We start from the raw sequence: 20,022 nt of genomic DNA, 5'->3' as shown, positions 1-20,022 counted from the left end.
CCTGTGCCTGATGTCACATCCCACCACTGGGCCATCACGCCATCATCATGCCCCCCCTCGATCCAGTCTCATTGTAGTGGCAGGACAGGCCGGCCAAGCAGGAGGTGTGCTGGATTTGCATGGCTCTCCATTGTGAGCGGGGGGAAAAGTGACAGCACCGTGTCCAATTCTTTTCCCTTCAGAACGACTCGGGCTCGGCAGGAGAGGCCAGGCTGACAGATGACTCCCAACATCTGTGTTACGTGAGCGATACAGATGAGGGACTTTGCATCCCCCATCTACAGCCAAACGCATAGTCAGGGCTCAGGCACCCGGTGCAAATCAGCTTTAAATGACCTAAAAATTCAGGCTGGATTCAAATGTTTTTGTTCAGAACACTGCATTTCTATTTTTACTGTATACATAAAAATAGCATGTGCATAGTAAAACCTTGGGACAGATTGTTTCAGACTCTGAACCCTGAATACTTTTAAGCAACATTTTAGTCATACATTTTCCCCCTTTTCGATTCAGTGGCACTTGGATTTTATATATATAAAAGTTAATGCACTTTTCCAAAATATTAAAGTATAAGTTACTAGTGCAGAGTTCTACAAAAAGTACAGACGCTCCCCACTTTACGAACGAGTTACGTTCCGAACAATCGTTCCTACCATGAATTTGTTTGTAAGTTGTTACTGTGTACGTTATTGACTACACGTATCTCCTAATGATGTGAGAGCTTTTAATACTATCAAATAAACAATTTAATACTAAAACAAATCTAAATACTATATAGACTATTTTGTATTAAAGAATAATAATAAAAAAGAATAAAATTAATAGTAAAAAAAAAAATTCACTTCAAAAAATTCAATTCCACATAGTCCAGTGCGCATCATGTATACTTGTTGCGTTTGATGACGGCATCTAGCGGCGGCTTTCCTCCGTTTAGAAAATTCGACAGGTTTGATCGTATCTGCGAAAGTTCGTAAAGTGGGGAGTGTCTGGACTATTGCGTCTGGACTATTTTCTCAGTAGAATGGTCTGCTATTGGGTGTCAATCCTAAATGACATCTCTTCAAATTGTATCCAAAAATCCAAATTGTATTCAAAGTTTGCCAAAAATCTTAACTCTTTAGTGCTCACAAATATTTCCTGGAGAAAATTCCAAAAGCATTTACACAATTGGCCAAAATACTGCATGCATATACTGGTGTATTTACAACAAATGCATCTGCACAGCTTTGGGTGCTGTAATGACATGATATTCGCAGCAGGCCTGACACAGGACACGGGAATAATACGGGAGACTGATTTTAAGTGGGATGGGATATTCTTTCATTTAGTCCATGTGGCCCCGCGTTCAGCATGGCTAGCGGGTTGAGCAGTGTGACAAGCCTGGAAGATTGGAGGGATTCTCTGCTATGATTCTGTGAGCATGGCATTCCCAGCAGGGACAGGCTGCACGAGGAACGATGAAGGACAGAACTTGCTGTTCCCTAAACCGCCAAAAAAAAGAAAAAAAAAAAACAGGCAGGCTGCCTGTCTCGACTCCAGCACTGACTAGGCCCTGGGCTTTGAGGCACAGCGGAGGGGGGAAATCACAGCCTCTCACTGCCGTGCCTCAGCGCATGCTAAGAGATGATGGATGGCCTAGTCGATATGTTATGTCTTAAGAGCCTGATTTCCTGCCAGTCCAATCACTAACCCTCCAGAGCCCGGCTCAGCTGATTGGACAAGCAGAATAATTTTGCAGGCTGTGAAAAACACTACCGCCGCGCCTGTCCGTCACGTTCTTAGATAATGTTCTTGTTTTTCAAAATTGCAAGGCCTCGCTGTGACTTTTGTTTTCCTCCCTTTTTCTTACATTCGGAAAATATGAACACAAAAATGAATCAAAGCCTCCGAACACAAGCATTTATTGGCATGCACAATCATCCAAGTCCACTCAAAGATAAAAAGAAGAAAACTGCAAATATGAGCCAGATTGTAGTTTGCCTTTAAAAACAAAACACAGATTTATTGGAGGGAAAAAATACATGAAAATTAGGTCATACATCAGGCCAGTCTGTAAGGACAATAGGATATAAAAAAAGTGGCTGGGGGATCGGCCTAGCACATATCATATTCTATAAAACGCTGACGCCAATAACAAAGGCATGTTCACTGTAGGCTGTGTATCCCTTGGGGACCCAGTGCCTTATTCTAGCAGTGATTACAGCACTATGAAACTAGGAAGCTCCCAATTCATGCGAGTCTCTAAGTGACCTCTAAAGGAACGGGGCTGCCTCGGAGGCCTTGGGGGATTACATGTGTTACATTCAATAAAGAGCAGTCCCTCATTGTCAAGGAGACACACAAACAAAGCCCTTAACCCCGGCTTATACAATGCATCCTCACTAGAGTATACGACCAAGCAATAAGCACAAAATATGAACAAGAATATATAGTGGCTTTTAAATGAGACCGGACTAATATTGTGATGTGGCAAGGGACAGAAATTTACACAGACAAAAAAAAAAAAAGCTAGACTAGCAATGCTGTATCTAACCATGCAGACAAAAGCATCATCATCATCATCACCATCATGGTTAGACTAAATTGCTTCATGAGCACTTAGTTGATAAAAAAATTTGTGAATTTGAATTTTCCATCCAATCTATTTTACATATAATCTATTCAACAAAATATCAAGCATTATTTAAGATTTTTTTTTTCCCCCTCATTAAAAAGCCACACAATGGCAGTTTGAATTGCCACCAAAAATTTATCCTAATCTTGTATTCACTCCCAATACAACAAAAAAAAAGCCTGTTGAATACCTTCTATCCAATTCCACGAGACTAAACATTGTATGGACTGTGACACCATTTCCCAGAAGAACCCGGTTTGATTTGGGGTTTGTTTTTCATCACGGCATGTACATTTGCTTACACTTTGGACGTAAGGCAGCATTTGTGTTAATAACATAAAGGCAGGGAATATTTGATCACAATGCTAACATGCCCCCTACAGCCATTCAGACCCCATCCTATTGTCCAAGCAATATTTTCAGAGTTTATTGTTTGTGGTGTAATGTGAGGATTATACCATTGAATTCCATATAGTTTCACAGATTCATCATGAGACTAATTTGAAAGTTTACTATAGATTAATATATATTTGCACACAATATGGATGAAAGTATTGGGACACCTGACTTTTACAGCCATAAAGGATTCAGGAATTGTTTCCACAAAGTTGGAAGCACACTACTGTATAGGATGCGTTAGGATGATGTAGCATTAAAAACTTCCCCCTCGCTGGAAATCTCCTCAAGCACACTCTAAAATCAAGTGAAACATCCTGCCAGAAAAGTGTAGGTTATTATACCAGCATACAGGAACTAAATGTTTAATGGGATTTTTAAAAAGCACAATCTTATGGATAGGTGTCCACAAACCTTTGTCCATATAGCGTACTCAAACTGCATAATTAAGCCGGGGGATTTATTTAGAGACGATACCCTCTTAATCATAAACAGCATTTAAAGTACATTAATTCTGTCATATTTGGCAAGCAGTAAGTCTAATAAACTAATAAAACATTGATGCTAAAAGCACATAATATTCCGCCATTTGGCGAGTTCGTAAAAGCGTCTAAGCGAAGACAATCTGCAACCCCAATCGTCTTCGTTTCTGAACTGTACTAGTCTAGACAAGAATTTTAAAGCAAAAGCTCCCTCTTACCAAAAATCAGTAAGTGAATGGCAGCCTAACTCTCGCTGGACTGCGTAGCACATTCATCAAAATGACAAAGTGCAACAACTTCAGCGATTATCCTAAACGCTCTGGGTTTGGATTCGAAGTGAACGCTCTTACCTTCTCGCCACGTCTAAATATACTTAGCTGGAAAATAAGCATCCCCCAACCACTAAATTATAGTCAATTAAGCCTCAAATCCTTCAAATGCTCAAGCTTATTTTTTAGGGCTTAAATATGGACTATGTAAGGAAGAAAATCAATCATGGTAGGTTGTGCTGTTAGAGGAAAATAATAAACGATTGGGTAATGTGATGCGATCTGACACAAACAGCATGCCACTGTTTTATTCCTCTTACACCAGAACAATTTTCCAACACTAATTATTGACTAAGCAGAAAAGGATTGTGATTTTATTTCCAGTTGTTACATTCTATTTTATATAACGGACACAAACCACTTTTTGAAGAAAGTAAAACTAAAGAACATTCGCTTCAACATTTCTTCATTCATAAACCTTCGATAATTTGTTCGTCCTGGTGAGTGCAGTGGTGCAGGAAGACACTTAAAATTGGACCCTAGGTTATCACAGGGAATCATACTTAGCATTCTCTCTCTCATTCACACACACTCACAAACATTTAAGAGTAATTTAGAGACACTAATCAACCTTCTATCACATTTTTAGAGTAAACCAGAGAACCCAAAGAAAACCCATAGGGACATGAAGAAAACAGAACACAGGCAATCTAAGATCAAGAGCTATACTAAGGGGTGGGGGGTGGGGGTAAATTATAGTTTATTTCTTGTGTATCTACTTCACCAGTTCCGCAAAAAAATCCTCCATTATCATGATTTCTTCATAATAATGTTAGAGGGAAGAAAAAAAAACAACATATGAGTGTCCTTCTATACAGCAGATCCACTTCAGCAAATAATAAAACAAGCTCAAGACACTGACTCATGTTCATCACATGACATCAGTCTTTAATCATCCATCTCCATTGACAGAAGACGTTTGCGTCTCCGAACCATATCTGTGCGTAAAGTCCACAGCATCAAAAGAACACACAAAACAAGCAGGACACTACGCAGACACACTGAAGGGTGTATGAGCTAATGGACATGGTTGTCATCAAATGAAAGAATGTTTTATCTTCACCAAACAGCTGGTCTGTGTCATCTTAGTGCAGAATGACTTTTTTTTTCAAAGCTACAGGAAGTCCTTCGCATGTTGCAGATACAGTCCATTGAGAACATTTACAAAAACTATCCTCCGGTTTATACAGAGCTACAAATTTTTGCTTTTAAACTGGCACCAACACCCTTATAAAAACGCTTCATGCACAGTGATTTAAATGTCAGCCAAATTTCTTTACACACACACACACACACACACACACACACACACACACACACACACACACACCCTTAGAACCAGTCTGATGCTCCTCAATGTCAAAGAAGATTAAAGGTATGAAATCATATCCTCACTGCACTATTAATTTCAGTCGAGAAGAATCTCAGATTTATGCAGCATAAATACTCTCTTGAACAACTAAAAGCAAATGTTTAATACAGAGAATTTATGAACGTTCAAAATGAGATTTATAGAGATTGAAGACATACAGACACACAGACACACAGACACACACACACACACACACACAGTAATTTGCAGCAAAACAATATTAATTTTCAACAAGATATGAATGTCAAATTTGAGAAAGTCTAAGCGAACATAAAGCAACTTGTGTAGCAATTTCCAATGAGTGAAGTGAGCAGAGGTCATGTGATCCGTCTCCTTATATGCTAAATGCTATTTACGTCACCCACTGATAAAAGTAAGAAAGACTCTTGTACTGCATTGTACAATGACTTGTGCTTTAACAGATCATCTCTGTGGTTCTTTCCTAAGACCTGCTTATTGTTTGTGCCTTTTGCGTGTTCTCCCCATGACCGTGTGGGTTTCCTCCCGGTTCTCTGGTTTCCTCCTTCTTCCAAAATCATGCAAGTCGCTGGTCTGGATACACTAAATTACCCCCAAGTGTAAAGAAGTGTGTGCATGTCCTTGCCTTCCACCTGTTGTTTCTGGGATCCACCTGGACCCTGACCAGGGTAAATCATTTATTGACAATTTACTGAATGAAAAGCCATGTAGGTGTAAGTGTTTGTGAAATGCAAGGGAACTTATACACTTACTTGGGGAATCTTTCCTTCAGCATCTTCATACACTGCCTTGTAGGTCGAAGCTGTTCAGTATACTTTGCAATTACTTTGTATTCTGCTCTACACAGCTTCATTTTCCTCATCTGTCTGCCTTCGGAGAGAAACGAAGTGAGAGAAAGAAAAGTTCAAGACTTGTGTTAAATTGCAAAAATAATATTGCAGCAGTAAGTAGCACATAAAGTGATAATGTTATCCCTGGGGTATATTAGCAAGTAATAAATAGATAGTTAAAGTAAGTATGTAAAGCAAGTAGGTATATAGATAAGCAAGTATGTAGGTACAGTATCTCACAAAAGTGAGTACACCCCTCACATTTCAGCAACCTTTTTTATTTTATGTCCTCACGGGAAAATACTATAGAAATGAAAATTGGAAATTGTTTTAGAGTAGTCACTGTGCAGTATTGTCTTAATCCTCCTGTTCATGAAATTCACCAGAGCTGCACAGGTTGTTGCTGGGATCCTCTTCCATTCCTCCATAATGATATCACGGAGCTGCTGAATGTTGGGCACAAGGCACTTCTCGCTTGAGGATGCCCCACAGGTGTTCAATAGGGTTCAGGTCTGGAGACATACTTGGCCACTCCAGCAACTTTAGCTTCCTCAGAAAAGTAGTTGACCTCAGCAGTGTGTTCGGGTCGTTATTATGTTGGAAAACCCTCAATGAACTGCAGCTTCTCAGTAGCACCATGACTGACTGTAGGCAAGACAACTTTCTTAGTACTCCCCACCAGGGCGACACCACACATGCTGGACACCATCTGAGCCAAAAAGGTTTATCTTAATTTCATCAGACCACAGGATATGGTCCAGAAATTTATGCTCTTGGTCAGGTTGTCTTCAGGAGTACCAAGAAAATTGTGTCTTGCCTACAGCCAAGCATGGTGGTGGTAGCATCATGGTCTGGGGCCACATTAGTGCTGCTGGTGGCAGTTCATTAAGGGAAACATAGATTCCAACTTATATTGTGACATTCTGAAGCAGAACATGATGCCCTCTCTTCAGAAACTGGGCTGTACGGCAGTTTTACAACATATTAACGACCCCAAAAACACCGCCACATTGACGACTGCCTTGCTGAGAAAGCTGAAGGTGATGGAGTGGCCAACTTTCATTTCTATCTTATTGTCTCTTGAGAACATATAATAAAATATTTGCTGAAATGTGAGGGGTGTACTCACTTTTGAGATAATATCTATCTATCTATCTATCTATCTATCTATCTATCTATCTATCTATCTATCTATCTATCTATCTATCATCTATCTATCATCTATCTATCTATCTATCTAACACACGTGTGTGTGTGTGTGTGTGTGTGTGTGTGTGTGTGTGTGTAAACAGTGCAGTCACAACGTGTGCGTCACTGCATTTAATGCATATTGTCTCAGCAAGTTACAGTCTAAATACAGTCCACTGTATACCGCATATATAACATCTAATATTTACTGATAAATAACCATTGCGTTGGGCAGTAAAGCACATATTACACTTACACTGAATGGATTTCATATACACGTTATTATTGGAAGTATGCTATAAACAGCGACTGTATGGTAGGTTTTATTTGTATGTGCAACATTTTATACGGCATCAGTGACAGTACAGCCTAGCACGTTAGCCAAGATTAAGTCAGCGCCATCCGAAACACCTCTCAGCTCCCTCTCTAGGTGCACTATGAAGTGAATTACAACAGCCCGCTACAATCACTATAGCGCACACTACATAGCTATTACAAACTCATTTGAGACACAACCCAAAACTGCTAACTCTCTTCGTTTTTGGTAAAAACCAGAGAGAGTGAAAATCATTCGCTTAAATCTCTAGACACATTTAACAAAAGCGCGGTTAAAACATATATCAACGTCTCTTGATCATTTGTTACCAAGAATGTAATTTATAGAATAGAAATCATTACCGCTGAAGGATATTGAAGTACTTCCTGGATAGCTCCCGCGAAAGAGTTGAAAGGCGGGCGTCATAAAAAAACACGGTTCTGATTGGTCGTTCTTGTTGGAATTGAGTAAAGTCGTATTTGATTGGTCAGAAACACTACTCTGTCATAACGCTGAGAAAAATGGGCGGTGCTGAGAATCCTCCCATGAGAGGTAATTGCAGGTAAAGTCAGCATGATTTGAATTTATTTGTGAAATTATAATATATGCATTACGTTCCTAAATATAGATATACACGATACTTTTTTATTTTGCTTCCCTGTAATTAAGGAAATGGAATCAGAAAATAGTAAATAATAAAAAAAAATGATTTACGGATTTTAATTATACAATCCGGCCATAATGAATAATCATGGACTAATATTCGACTTGCGAAGATAATGTTATTTCTGAGAATTACAAAATCTTTTTTATTAATTCATTCTAATGAAATAATGTCATGTACTGTGCAATATGTGCCTGCGTATAGACATCATGTCAGGCTTTAGGCTCAATAAACGAAATCAATGCTAATGTCTAAAAATGCTTTGTATAGATAATATGACTTAGTGATTTTAATACTGCTCGCATATCCCTGAGCAGGTTTTTATGAGTAGGAAAAAAAATATATATAAATATATTTTTAAAGGAAAAAAATAAATCTAGCAAATCAGCATCCAGAACTACATAAAGTTAAGGTTAGTGACGTCACCACTTTTAAATAAACAGTAAAAAAATTCATTTTCTTTACAATATATTTACCTTTATACATTACAGTAATATTTTTTCTTTCTTTCTCTATTTAGATATTTAGACTGAATTTCTCAGCCAACAGAAAACCAGAATAAACCTAAAGACTACAACATGAGTGTTAAAGGTGAGCTTAATATCTAATGTCTGCTCTGTACGTTGATATTTATTTTGTAGAATTTCTGAATTATAAAGAGGGTATATTTAAATAAACGATTTCCTGTCATTTTGATAATTGCCTAAATTTAAAACTAATAATAATTTAAATTAAAAACGATTTATATGAAAACACTCCCTTAGGCCTGCTAGTATACAGAAGACATTTGCATCACATTTATTTTGTAACCTTTTTATGATTTTATCAGGCTGCTTGAGACATTTGAACGTATCATTTGTTTTAATCATAACACACAATGATCTGATGTTTACCCAAACATAACCCATGGCAGAAAATTCAGATAAAAATCTCCTATCTTATAATTGTTATTACCCCACTGATTCAACAACAGCATGAGATGCTTTAGGCTTGCCGTTCCTGAATGCAGACGCGTCATGTCATGTGTGTGTGTGTGTGTGTGTGTGTGTGTGTGTGTGTGTGTGTGTGTGTGTGTGTGTGTGGTGATGTTCAGGACTGTCTGCGCTCGATCTGAGCATAACAGATAAATATCTAGGATGTTAAGGCAGCATTAGTGCCGGTGGATATAAAAGGCTGAGGTCAGGCAGGACTGCGTCTGTTTCCTCTTTCAGGTATCAGAGAATCAGAGGTCGTGGAAGCGGTCTGTGTAATAGGCATAAAAGGATCAGTGTAGTGGGGTGGTTTAAAAAAAAAAAAGATAAAATCAAAGCGTTGTAATGGCTCTAAAAGCAGGGATCAGAGGTGCTGGGTTTTGGGTGCAAGCTGGTCGAAATAGCTGTGGTGGGTGTAAGGCTGCTGGGAAGTGGAGGAGGAGGAAAGAGAGAGAAAAAAAGAGCGAGGCGACATGTAAACAGGCCAGTGGTACACACAGTGCCGTTAACCAGCTGTGAAGCCTGCACACAGTGGGAGATGAATTTGCAAAGGATGTTTCCCTGTGATATCCAAGAGACGCTCCACTGATCTCTGCTCCTCGGCTCTCGGCACACTATTGTAGTGCTAAGCACTGCGCTTCTAATGGCACCCCTATACCTTACCGTCTGGGATGCAATTATATTCACTCCCACACTAGAGGTGTAAGGCTTCTGCTTTGTGCAATTTCAGTGTGTGTGTGTGTGTGTGTAAATGTGTGTGTGTTTTTAGGTTGCAAAAAATGCAATTCTACTCTTCAGGGTATTTATGTTATTAATACTAGAAATAGTCTGGGTTTAATATTTAAAACAAATATTAATACACATAGTCCTTTGCCTTGTTTATAGAATCAAAATATTGTAGGATTGTTTTTCATGTATTTCATAATTTTCCCACTAGTTTACTGAAATATTGCATCTCTCTTGGCTGGTTTAATATGACATATTGTGTTTATTCTCTCACACCTTCTTAGTTTTTTTTTTTTTTTTTTTTTTTTTTTACTTTTACGTTTAACACCCCATAAACTATAAACCCTGGATTAGCAAAGATTCAGATTATTGGGGGGGGGGGGGGGGGGTGTTCCTCATTAACACACAAACACCCCATGAAATTTCATAGCAATAATTTACACCATAAAGTACAAGACGTGTGTTTGGCACAGCGTTTTAAATCATGGGTTGTTTTTTTTTCCCCGTTTATTTTATTAGCATTTAATGAAGCTAATTAGATGCCAAGTAATTAAACGTAATTGTGCTCACAGTGGCCTCCTCCCTTGTTGTAAATTGCCTCAAAAAACATGTGTATTATGAAGAAATTTATTGGATTAATCGGGGATAGATTTTGGATGGTATTTCATCCTAAATGGGAGAAAGCTGAAACAAAGACTGCAGCACAGGCTCATTAATCTTTGTCAGAGGGAAGCTCCGGTGCCATTTGCATGAGTGAGGTGGCAGTGCTGCAGAACGGCCCCCAGATTTCTCCAAACTGTTAACGGTGCGTCAATCAGGTCTAGCCTAGTAATACACTCTCTAAGGAGAGGAAAGGGCAGCCCTTCAATCGTGGCCCCGCAAGCAACCATTTCTGCTCAGCACTAATTACTCTGACATAAGGGAGTTTAAAGAGAATAATAGCAGTATGGTGCTTTTTATTATTTTTAGTTATTATTATTATTATTATTATTATTATTATTATTATTACTTTTAATAAGCACAAATAGACCGGTAGACTAATATTCTCTATACATTTCGGAATCTTTCTGACATTTTGTTATTATATTTTAGTTGATTTAGGTAGGTTTTTTTTATTTACTTTAAATAATTATCTCATTTATATATTTATTCACATGCATTTTTTTGCTGTCCTATATATTATCGATCTATCTCCATATAGATAGATAGATAGATAGATAGATAGATAGATAGATAGATAGATAGATAGATAGATAGATTGGACAGCAATAAATGCATGTGAATAAATATAAAAATTTACAAATTAATATATATATTCTCTTTAGATAAATTTATATATATATATATATATATATATATATATATATATATATATATATATATATATATATATATATATACACACACACAGATTACATTTATTTAACACACAAATTAAATTAATTTGAAAAATTCAGTTATTCTTGTGAAAAATTCTCTCCAGTCCTGTTAATGCAAGGTGAACTTTTACTATGCTTTTCTTTCTTTCTTAATTTTTTTATTTATTTTATGGTTCTAGTGTGTACTTGAGGTCATCACCGAGGCATTTGAACTGATAATTGGGTTCAGTCATGATGCAGCATGTGGTTAAAAAAAAAAAAAAAAAAAAAAAAAAAACAACATCTCTCCAAACACTGATGTCTTTGTTGAATTCCCACACTGAGTTCTAATTATCTCAACAGGAACTTAAAACAGAAAATCTGAAATCTGCAAAATAGGCACGCTGTTCTGTTCTGTGTGTGTTTGTGTGTATTGAGAGAGAGAGAGAGAGAGAGAGAGAGAGAGAGAGAGAGAGAGAGAGAGAGAGAGAGAGAGAGACGTGCAGGCAGGCGTGTGTTTCAGTGTCTGGGCTGCCACTACCTCTGCCGCCACGGCTCACGCTGGGTTTTTCTCTCCCCCATTCCTAATATCCTGGAGGCATTTTTCTCATTATCAAATATTGTTTGATGTCTTTGTTTCTTGATGATTAACCGTGGTCACCAAACACTGGTCTGGATTGTTTAAAATTTAATTTTCATCTCTGAAGTGTCCAGAGAGCGTCTGACTGGTGGGGATGCACATATTTTATGTATGCTATTTTTCACGCTGAAACGTCAAAAAAAAAAGGGGATGTGATGAAAAAAAAAAAGGATGGTAATTTTCCAGGAGCATCATTAGAGTATTCGGAATGTAATTTATCATCATTTTGCTTGTCTTTTTAGGCTCAGTAAATGAATATACGGCTGCGTGGTGCTTCACATTAAAGACGGAAGCATGAATTACCTCAGCGCCTCCTCAGTGAGCGGATCAGATTTTACACGCACTTAAAGGATTTTTTTGTTGTTGTTGTTTAGTCTCACTTAGATTTTATGTAGCAATGAAAAAGATTGGATTCGCAATTATTATCCCAGCTGCATCCCAGGGTTTTTTTTTTTGGAGTGCATATGCATGTAAACATGTGATATTTTGAGAGGCTTGGAGGGAAGGATGGATGGCTCGGTTAAGTGATCCAAGATTCATGATATATTTATGACATTGTAAGCAAACAAATAGGAGAGAGACACTCTGCGGTAATGTCACCATGTCAAAGCCATCCTGAAGACGTGAAATATCTCCGTATCTCGGGGCTGAATAGCCCGCCATTGTATCTGCCTAATGACATTATCTAGTAAAATTTGGAGAGAAAGAGAAATGGCAGAAATGAACAGTACCATTGTCTGCCGTGTTATTTAAACAAATTGCGAGTGAAAAGGCAGCGAGGGAGAGAACGAGTGAGCGAGCAAGAGGGAGAGACGGCTTGGTAAATGAAAGGTTACGCTTTGCCCCGTGTGTTTGTATTGTCAATAACTGGAGAAGGCTGTCAAGAAAGTGGAGAGATAAAGGTCAATAACTCTGACAAATGTGTTTGTATTTGTACACTCCCGCTGATAGCAGCGCGTCGCTCAGGCCCGCGTTTCACACTCCGCAACAATAACACAAATATTTCTGCTAATAATAGAATAGTAATTATTTTAACCGAGCAACCTGTAGCTACAGCTCAAGCCAGCGAGCCCCGTGTCACTCAAAGTGTATCAGGGGAGGAAAAGAAAAACAGAAGTGCATCGGATATTTGTGACGCTGAAGTGCAAACACGCTGCGATTACGTTTCCAGATTATTCTGTGTATTCTTCCTTTCTGGCTGAATAAATACGCCTCCTGGAGAATCAAGACAAATTTGGACCGGAGGTGAAAATAGAAAAAAGAAGCACTTATGATAACAAATGCAGATTCCACATGTGCTTCAGGTTTTATGATTTTTACACACATCACTCAGAAGACATGTTCACTAGGTCTAGTGCAACCGCTATGCAGACATGCAGTCTTGGTTTCATATCCGAAATCATGTTATTTGCCTTAGCATTAGTGCAGATGTATATGGAGAAGCGTTGTTTTTTTTTTTTTTCATGGTCAGGTTTTAATGACGGACGTCAGAGGAATGGCTCGGCACTGACGCCGTTTTAATTGCTGGATAAGGAGCCGTGTTTAGTGTATGTGCTCAGTTGCTATAGGGACCCAGGAGCTTTCTTGACAGGTTTATCTGGTGTGTTATGTAAAAGGAGGTGTTAACTCTTACGGTTAAGGCCTCGTGTGCGCAGAAACAATTTCGAAGCCAAAGCAAGCGACGTGCGCTTATGCAAAATAAATGTGTTTGAACAAGCAGATCTATTCGATGTTTGCTTGTTGAATGTCTTTTCGATTTGTTTGATTTCATTCGTTTGCCATTTTATCAAGGCCGGCCTGAGATCACCGTCCGTGTTCCTGTTGCAAATATAATGTCTAGTCAATTTTTTAAGAGTATTTATTCTGAAGTTTAGGAAAATAAATATACGGTCTAAAGGTTTAGAGGGTTTATAGTAAGCTTTAGAGTCAATTGGGTTGTTTTTTTGAGTATTATTGTGAGGAAAATATGGTGCTGCTGGTTCAGGCTCTATTTTGAAAGTATTCATTGGGAAGTTTTCAAATGGTACCAATTTTAGTTTGTTGATGCACTTTATAATGAACCTTGTTTTATTACTGAAAACTTTCTTTTATGCGACTTAAAGAAATCGAGTCAACCAGGCAAAAAAAAAAAAAAAAAAAAAGGATAATCTAAAAGATATTTGTTTCTGTACCGTTGTGAGCAAGTATATAAAGCCGAATGTGTTTTTAGTGGAAACATTAATTCCACAGGGAAAGCAGGATTTTTTTTTTTCTACCTCCTCTTTTCCCTCTGCCGGCCGTATTACTTGCTGGTTTACATTTCATGTGATTATGTAAATGCAGAGCCGTTTCTGTGCATTATGGGCCGGCGCATTGTCAAGATCTTTTGCAAAGCAGTCAAGTAGCTATTTCTGTATTCTGTTATTATCTGAGAGTGCAACAAAGAAAGTCTTTTGTTTGCAGTTTTCGCTGCTCAGCTCCTCTTCCTCTCGTTCATGACTTGCTACTGTCCCCTAGTGGCAGTCGGCTCCTTTCCTTTCCTGGTGTAAGGTAGTGGAGAACACTTTTGCAGCTCAACTGCTTTGTGTGTGTGTGTGTGTGTGTGTGTGTGTGTGTGTGTGTGTGTGTGTGTGTGTGTGTGTGTGTGTGTGTGTGTGTGTGTGTGTTGCTGTATGCCCTCCTTCCCCCGGTTATCAAACTCAAATATTTGAAGCACATATTTGTCGTATTGCATGTCAGAGGGCTCTAAAGGTCCAATTATGCGTGTGTGTGTCCACAGCGGTTTACTTTTCAATAGGCAGCTTAATCAGTGTCAACAAAAACAGGAACCCCGAAGCTTGCCATCCATTGTGGGGCTGTAACTTGTGTCAATAAGGTATTGTTTTCACCAAGTGACACGTTGAAACCCAGGCGAGAATGTTATCAGACCTGTGGAATAGGGCGTGCTGATAATTGTGCTAAAATGCAAGTATGATTATTTGGACAAGCCCAATGTAAATGCTGCAGGGGAGCAGCTCAGATATCCACCCACCATTCTGTAACATGCTTCCGGGAGACAGGAGTCAAGTTGAACTTGGCAAAGTCGATCTCACTATGATGGGATTTGTATTTGAATATTTTGACTAAACAAGTATACAGCGTTAGCTTTTATTCAAAAATGAGAAAAAAAACAAACGGATGGTGTTTGGACTGAACTGATCAAATTGATATGTGCTTGGCTGCACAGAATTTTGAAGCTCCCTCTAATAATGGAGAGTGCTAACCATCTCAGCTGACAGTTCACGGATGTGAAGTCAAGTCACTCATGTCAAATGACCAATTAAACGGGGTATAGACGATGGCACGCTGGCCTCTAGTGCCTAAAGCCTCATGGGAGAGAGATGAGATGAGAGTCGCCTTCATTCCTAAGCCATTTAAGATCCCCATCATTATTCATTACGGTGCTGCACCTTGAGCCAGTTAGAGATGTGTTTAATTGTATGTCATTTATTTCAAGGCAAATTATATAATTGAAAGGGGGGAAGTATGTAAAAAATATTTTTTAAATGTAGTATGCAAATATATATATATATATATATATATATATATATATATATATATATATATATATATATATATATATATATACACACACACACATATGTATTAAAAGTATAATTATGTATCATTAATTATAAAATAAATAATTGAAGTATATAATAATTATAGTAATTACAGCTATTATAAATGAATAATAATTGCAATTTTTTTGTGCAATTAATTGGTTTTGGTGAAACTGTTGTGTTTCATTGTAGGCATAACTGTGTTTCACACCTGTTCTTATGTCCAAAGAATAAATATATTTGCTTAGTCTTTAAGATCCAAATTAGCCGAGATTGATCAAACGTCGTGCGGATTAACATCCCATTTCCACACACTAAGCTGACTTTTCTTTTTTTGTTTGTCGGATCGTTGGCTTTCAGCGTTCACCTCTGACCCCAGACGTGCTGTTTCAAACTGCAGAGAGCCTTCAGTGCTTCAGAAAGCCTGCGCAAATAAATCCCATCACTTCTTCTTGGCCTTGGTGGGTTTTTCTTTTTTGTCCATACGAAACAGATCCACGCTGCATTAAAACTAGCAGCATGACGTTTATTCTAAAAACGTTTTTCAAGATATATTTACATCTGTATTATTCAGGATTGACTTGTCATTGAGTAAGCACTCTTATCTAAATGTAGTTGTGGCATGTGTAAAACTCCGTGCTAGATGATGATTAATTACAGTGGTGTGAGTTGGGAAAAAGAAATCAAAACACAGTTCACAAGCTTCCTTCAGACCTGTGCCTCCTAGTTTACATGAACACACAGGTGCACATGTGACAGTGTGTATGTATGTGTGTGTGTGTGTGTGTGTGTGTGTGTGTGTGTGTGTGGAAGAGACTTCTATTTCTTACACATAACTGCTTCATTGCTTGTAGAATTTCACTGAACATTCTGCAGCACTTGCAGTTTTTTTTAGGGTCATATCAGTGGATAAATATTTTGACGAGGTAAATGGAAGCCAGATTTTAGACACGAACATCACACCGGGATCTCCGGGGCATTGCCGCACGCACTTATAACCGATTTTACGAAAATAAACGATTCGCTTCTACAAGGAGCTCTTTCCTTCAGTAAAATACATAGGTAAGTATATTGCATGCAAGTATAGGCGCGTGAGGTCTCGCGGCTCTTCATTTACAACGCTTCTTACGGACCTTGTTAATTTTTACAGCCGAAGTTAATTTTCTATTTTGTTAGGGTGTGAATTTCAAGGCAAATTGATTCCGGAGGAAATATATATTGTAGAACATGCGAGATTTATAACTGCGCTAGTTATGGAAAAGTATAACTGGTCTCGGGGGAGGCCAAAACGACTCTTTACGGCTGGTGTGAGAGCGGCCTCGCTGATGATGAAGAAACCGGTCTGTTCATGTCTGTTGAATCCGAGTTGCCTCTTCATTCTGTTAAGCTTTCTCATTCTTTTTCCTCTTTCCTCATATTACTATCCTCCTCCTCCTATTACCCAGCTGACTAGACACTAGCCAAAAAAACTTATTTCAGTGCCCTACATTTAGTTTATTCAAAATGAAAAGTATGACTTTTTGCTTTAAGAAGTTAATGTTGCAGCTATTTGAGTTATTATTAGGTTATTATAATAACATTATAAATACATTTTATAGACAGTGAAGTTAAAGGTACCACATGTCCTCTATTAGGATTATGACATATTGGAGCTAGCTCTTGTTAAGGGAAAGGCCAAAACTCATGACAATGGCCTCCTAAAAGGCATTTTATTGAATGCATCCCCAATACGTGATAATGTGACATTTTAAAAAATGGTTGACCTTTCCATCAGGATAGCACCTGCGTTTGCAGCTGGTACTCTCGCTCGAACTTATTTATTCACAGAGACAAGAGATTTGTAAAAACGGAGAGAATTCCACACAAGCTTTATCCTCCTCCTATAGAGCTTTATTTAGGGAGTTTATCAAATTGAGGTGATTTTTCATCTTGTTGGGTTTTTTTGTTTGTTTGGGTTTTTTTCTCTAAAGATCATGCAGCCCTCTTAACAAAGAATATGAAAATTGGTCATTTACAGTTTCTCTTTAAAGAAAATATTTTACGTAAACACAAAGAGAGAAATGGAAAATGTGAGCATTTTACACAATAAAAAAACAATCTGACAAAACAATCACTGACTGTATGGCAGATACTTCCTTTTGTTCAGTTTAAATTTATCTCCACAATGAGATTTATTGTTTTCGTTATATAAGGAAGTCACGTAACAAAGAAATAATAAATCTTCTGCAATTAATATTTTTTCGCCCACCGTAACTGAGCCAAATTAACGGAACAGAAATGCCCTTTTCCTCTTTATTTCATTAGAATTTTTTTGTTTCACTGTGCTAATTGAATAGCAGATTATAAACATGTGTACAGTCCTGATTCACAGTGATTTAATGACTTTGCTGGCAGTGGCCCATTCATCATATCTCCTAATGAGCCGAGAAACACTGACAAGTCAGTCAAGGCTCTGAGTGCAGCTCTGTCACTTTGCTTTAGCATATTGTGCTAACCAAGATCTCAGCTCAGATTGAAGAGGCCACATTTTTGCAGTGGGTTTGTTTTTCTTTGTGTGCGACTGTGAAATATGTGTATGTGTGTGTATACACGCCGAGCCTGCAGTCCAGACGTAAACATGGCTGTTTTGGTGGGAGGCCTGGGCAACTTTTCTCCTTGTGAGACTTTAGTCTCAGTTACAGCAAAATAGTGAATGCGACAGTCTATCTTTTAACATACTGAATCTCAACACCTAATTTGGAAACATCTGAACATAGAAGTCATTGTGACTATTTTGGTTCACTCCTTTTAAAAAATGAAATACAAAATAAATGTACGAAAATGTGTTAAGGTTCCTGGTGGATAATGATAAAGATTTATGTTTTTGTATGTCTATTTTACACACCTTGTTTTTTAATGCTATAAAAATCAAAGATTTTAATGAAAACTTACTGGCTTACATAAAAATTTAATATCGTACTCACAATCTGATTTGTTTGCCATGAATGCCTAACCATACAAGAAATTTTTTAAGGTTTAGAGCAAGACCATTGCACATTTAACATACATGTAGTGCACAGCAAAAAAAAAAAAAAAAGACTAATACAACATGGTTACATATTACACATCCAAATGAACAAGCATAGAAAACAGTACACATTATATATACAGTATATATATATATATATATATATATATATATATATTTATATATATATATATATACCTTTTTTTTTACATTAAATCAGCCACTTCCTGTCAGTTTTGAATTTCTAAAATTATATTTGTATAAAAATATTTGTATATAATTTTAGAAATTCAAAACTGACAGGAAGTGGCTGATTTAATGTAAAAAAAAAAGTGCACTACTTTTTAAACAAAAATGGTTTAAACATTGTTACATTTTTACAAAAAAAATCATATAAAACCTTCTATAAATTCTTGATTTATTAACATATTTACACATTTTATAAATAAACAAAATTATTTACATGTCTTAGCTGAGACACACTAACAGGAAGAACTTTTTTAGCAGCAACACTATATCACACATCACTAGAATGGTTTACCAGCCTCTAATTCTGGCTTATCTGCATTTCTCTTGCCAGCTGCAGAGCCTAAATGAAATTTATTAGGCTTTGGAGTAACTAATCATCTCTGTGTGGTAATTACGGATTAGCCTCTCATCGGGGGATGCTGCCGCTAAAGGCTGGCTGGGTATTGAGCTAGTCAAAGCTATAGTTTTGCCAAGCCACCATACACCGATGTACAGTTTCAGAAGGCTCAGCGGTGCTTTTGCGTCTCGCTTTGGACCGGAGCTGGTGTTTTCAGTGCAGCATTAATGATGTCGTCTTGAAATTCTGCAGACATGTCTGAGGGATTTATGAAAGAGAGGCTGGGTCCCTTTAGACAGTAGCAGAATGCGCCATCTCTGGAGCTGCTGTGCTGTCAGAGAGCCAGTGGAGTTGTGCTGTGAAAGAAAGTCTCGCTTGCCAACACATGTGCCAGGAAGTGAAGTAGAAGAAAATAGAAATAGCAGAAAGCTACAGAAGAACAATGTCTTTCAGTTTTTTTGACGAGGAAACTTTAATGATGTGCTGCTATGAAAGCATCTGGTGATGAATACCCAATTCTCAAACATGCATGCATGGACATATGCAAACATATACACACGTCCTGTAGATTCAGAACCACCGGTGCATCTCTGTACTCTCTGTGGAGCAGAGCTTTCCCATAGCTCTCTTCTGACAGGAGCCCACAGTTGTAGAGTTTTCCTGGTGAAAGATGCGTTATTACTCTCCAATACTTACATGAAAACCGGCAGAGATTTTCACTGTCAAGAGTTTCAGGGTCTTAGAAATCCCTCTTGTCTGATTTCTATATAAATAAAACGCAAAACCAGATGCCAGACTCTGCACATTAAAAGGCACCATTTTTCTTAAAAATGTTTCACTTTAAGGGATTTTAACACACTAATGATTATACTGTAAATGATTATTCTAAATTAATGAATAAATAAAAAAAACAAAACCAGTATCAATGACACTAAGTACAATGAGGTAATCCATTATGTGTCAATTCAACTGTCTTCTTTTTT

At 37.7% G+C, this 20,022-nt stretch overlaps 1 protein-coding gene and 1 long non-coding RNA gene across 6 annotated transcripts in view; one reads left to right on the top strand and one right to left on the bottom strand.

The window, feature by feature from the left end:
- cdin1 (CDAN1 interacting nuclease 1) overlaps nucleotides 1-7,988 on the bottom strand; it is a 69,614-nt gene extending 61,626 nt beyond the window's left edge. Inside the window, exons 1-2 of one of the 3 annotated variants that reach the window (XM_083545615.1) lie at nucleotides 7,869-7,988; nucleotides 5,925-6,038 (exon numbers count right to left, since the gene is read on the bottom strand). In XM_083545615.1, coding sequence (XP_083401741.1) covers nucleotides 5,925-6,034 — 110 coding nt within the window. In that variant the 5' untranslated portion in view covers nucleotides 6,035-6,038; nucleotides 7,869-7,988. Of the gene's footprint in view, nucleotides 1-5,924; nucleotides 6,043-7,446; nucleotides 7,478-7,868 lie in introns of those variants that run through there. The other 2 variants (XM_083545613.1, XM_083545614.1) reach the window with 2 other exon arrangements.
- A 25-nt stretch (nucleotides 7,989-8,013) lies between these two features.
- LOC310728318 overlaps nucleotides 8,014-20,022 on the top strand; it is a 51,755-nt gene continuing 39,746 nt past the window's right edge. For 2 of the 3 annotated variants that reach the window (XR_014534239.1, XR_014534240.1), the window contains exons 1-2: nucleotides 8,014-8,068; nucleotides 8,691-8,761. This is a non-coding gene — a long non-coding RNA (uncharacterized lncRNA). Of the gene's footprint in view, nucleotides 8,069-8,487; nucleotides 8,583-8,690; nucleotides 8,762-20,022 lie in introns of those variants that run through there. The other variant, XR_014534241.1, reaches the window with a different exon arrangement.

The sequence above is a fragment of the Silurus aristotelis genome (assembly GCF_946808225.1).
Source record: "Silurus aristotelis genome assembly, chromosome: 6".
Lineage (NCBI taxonomy): Eukaryota > Metazoa > Chordata > Actinopteri > Siluriformes > Siluridae > Silurus > Silurus aristotelis.
This window is presented reverse-complemented; position numbering and strand designations above follow the sequence as displayed.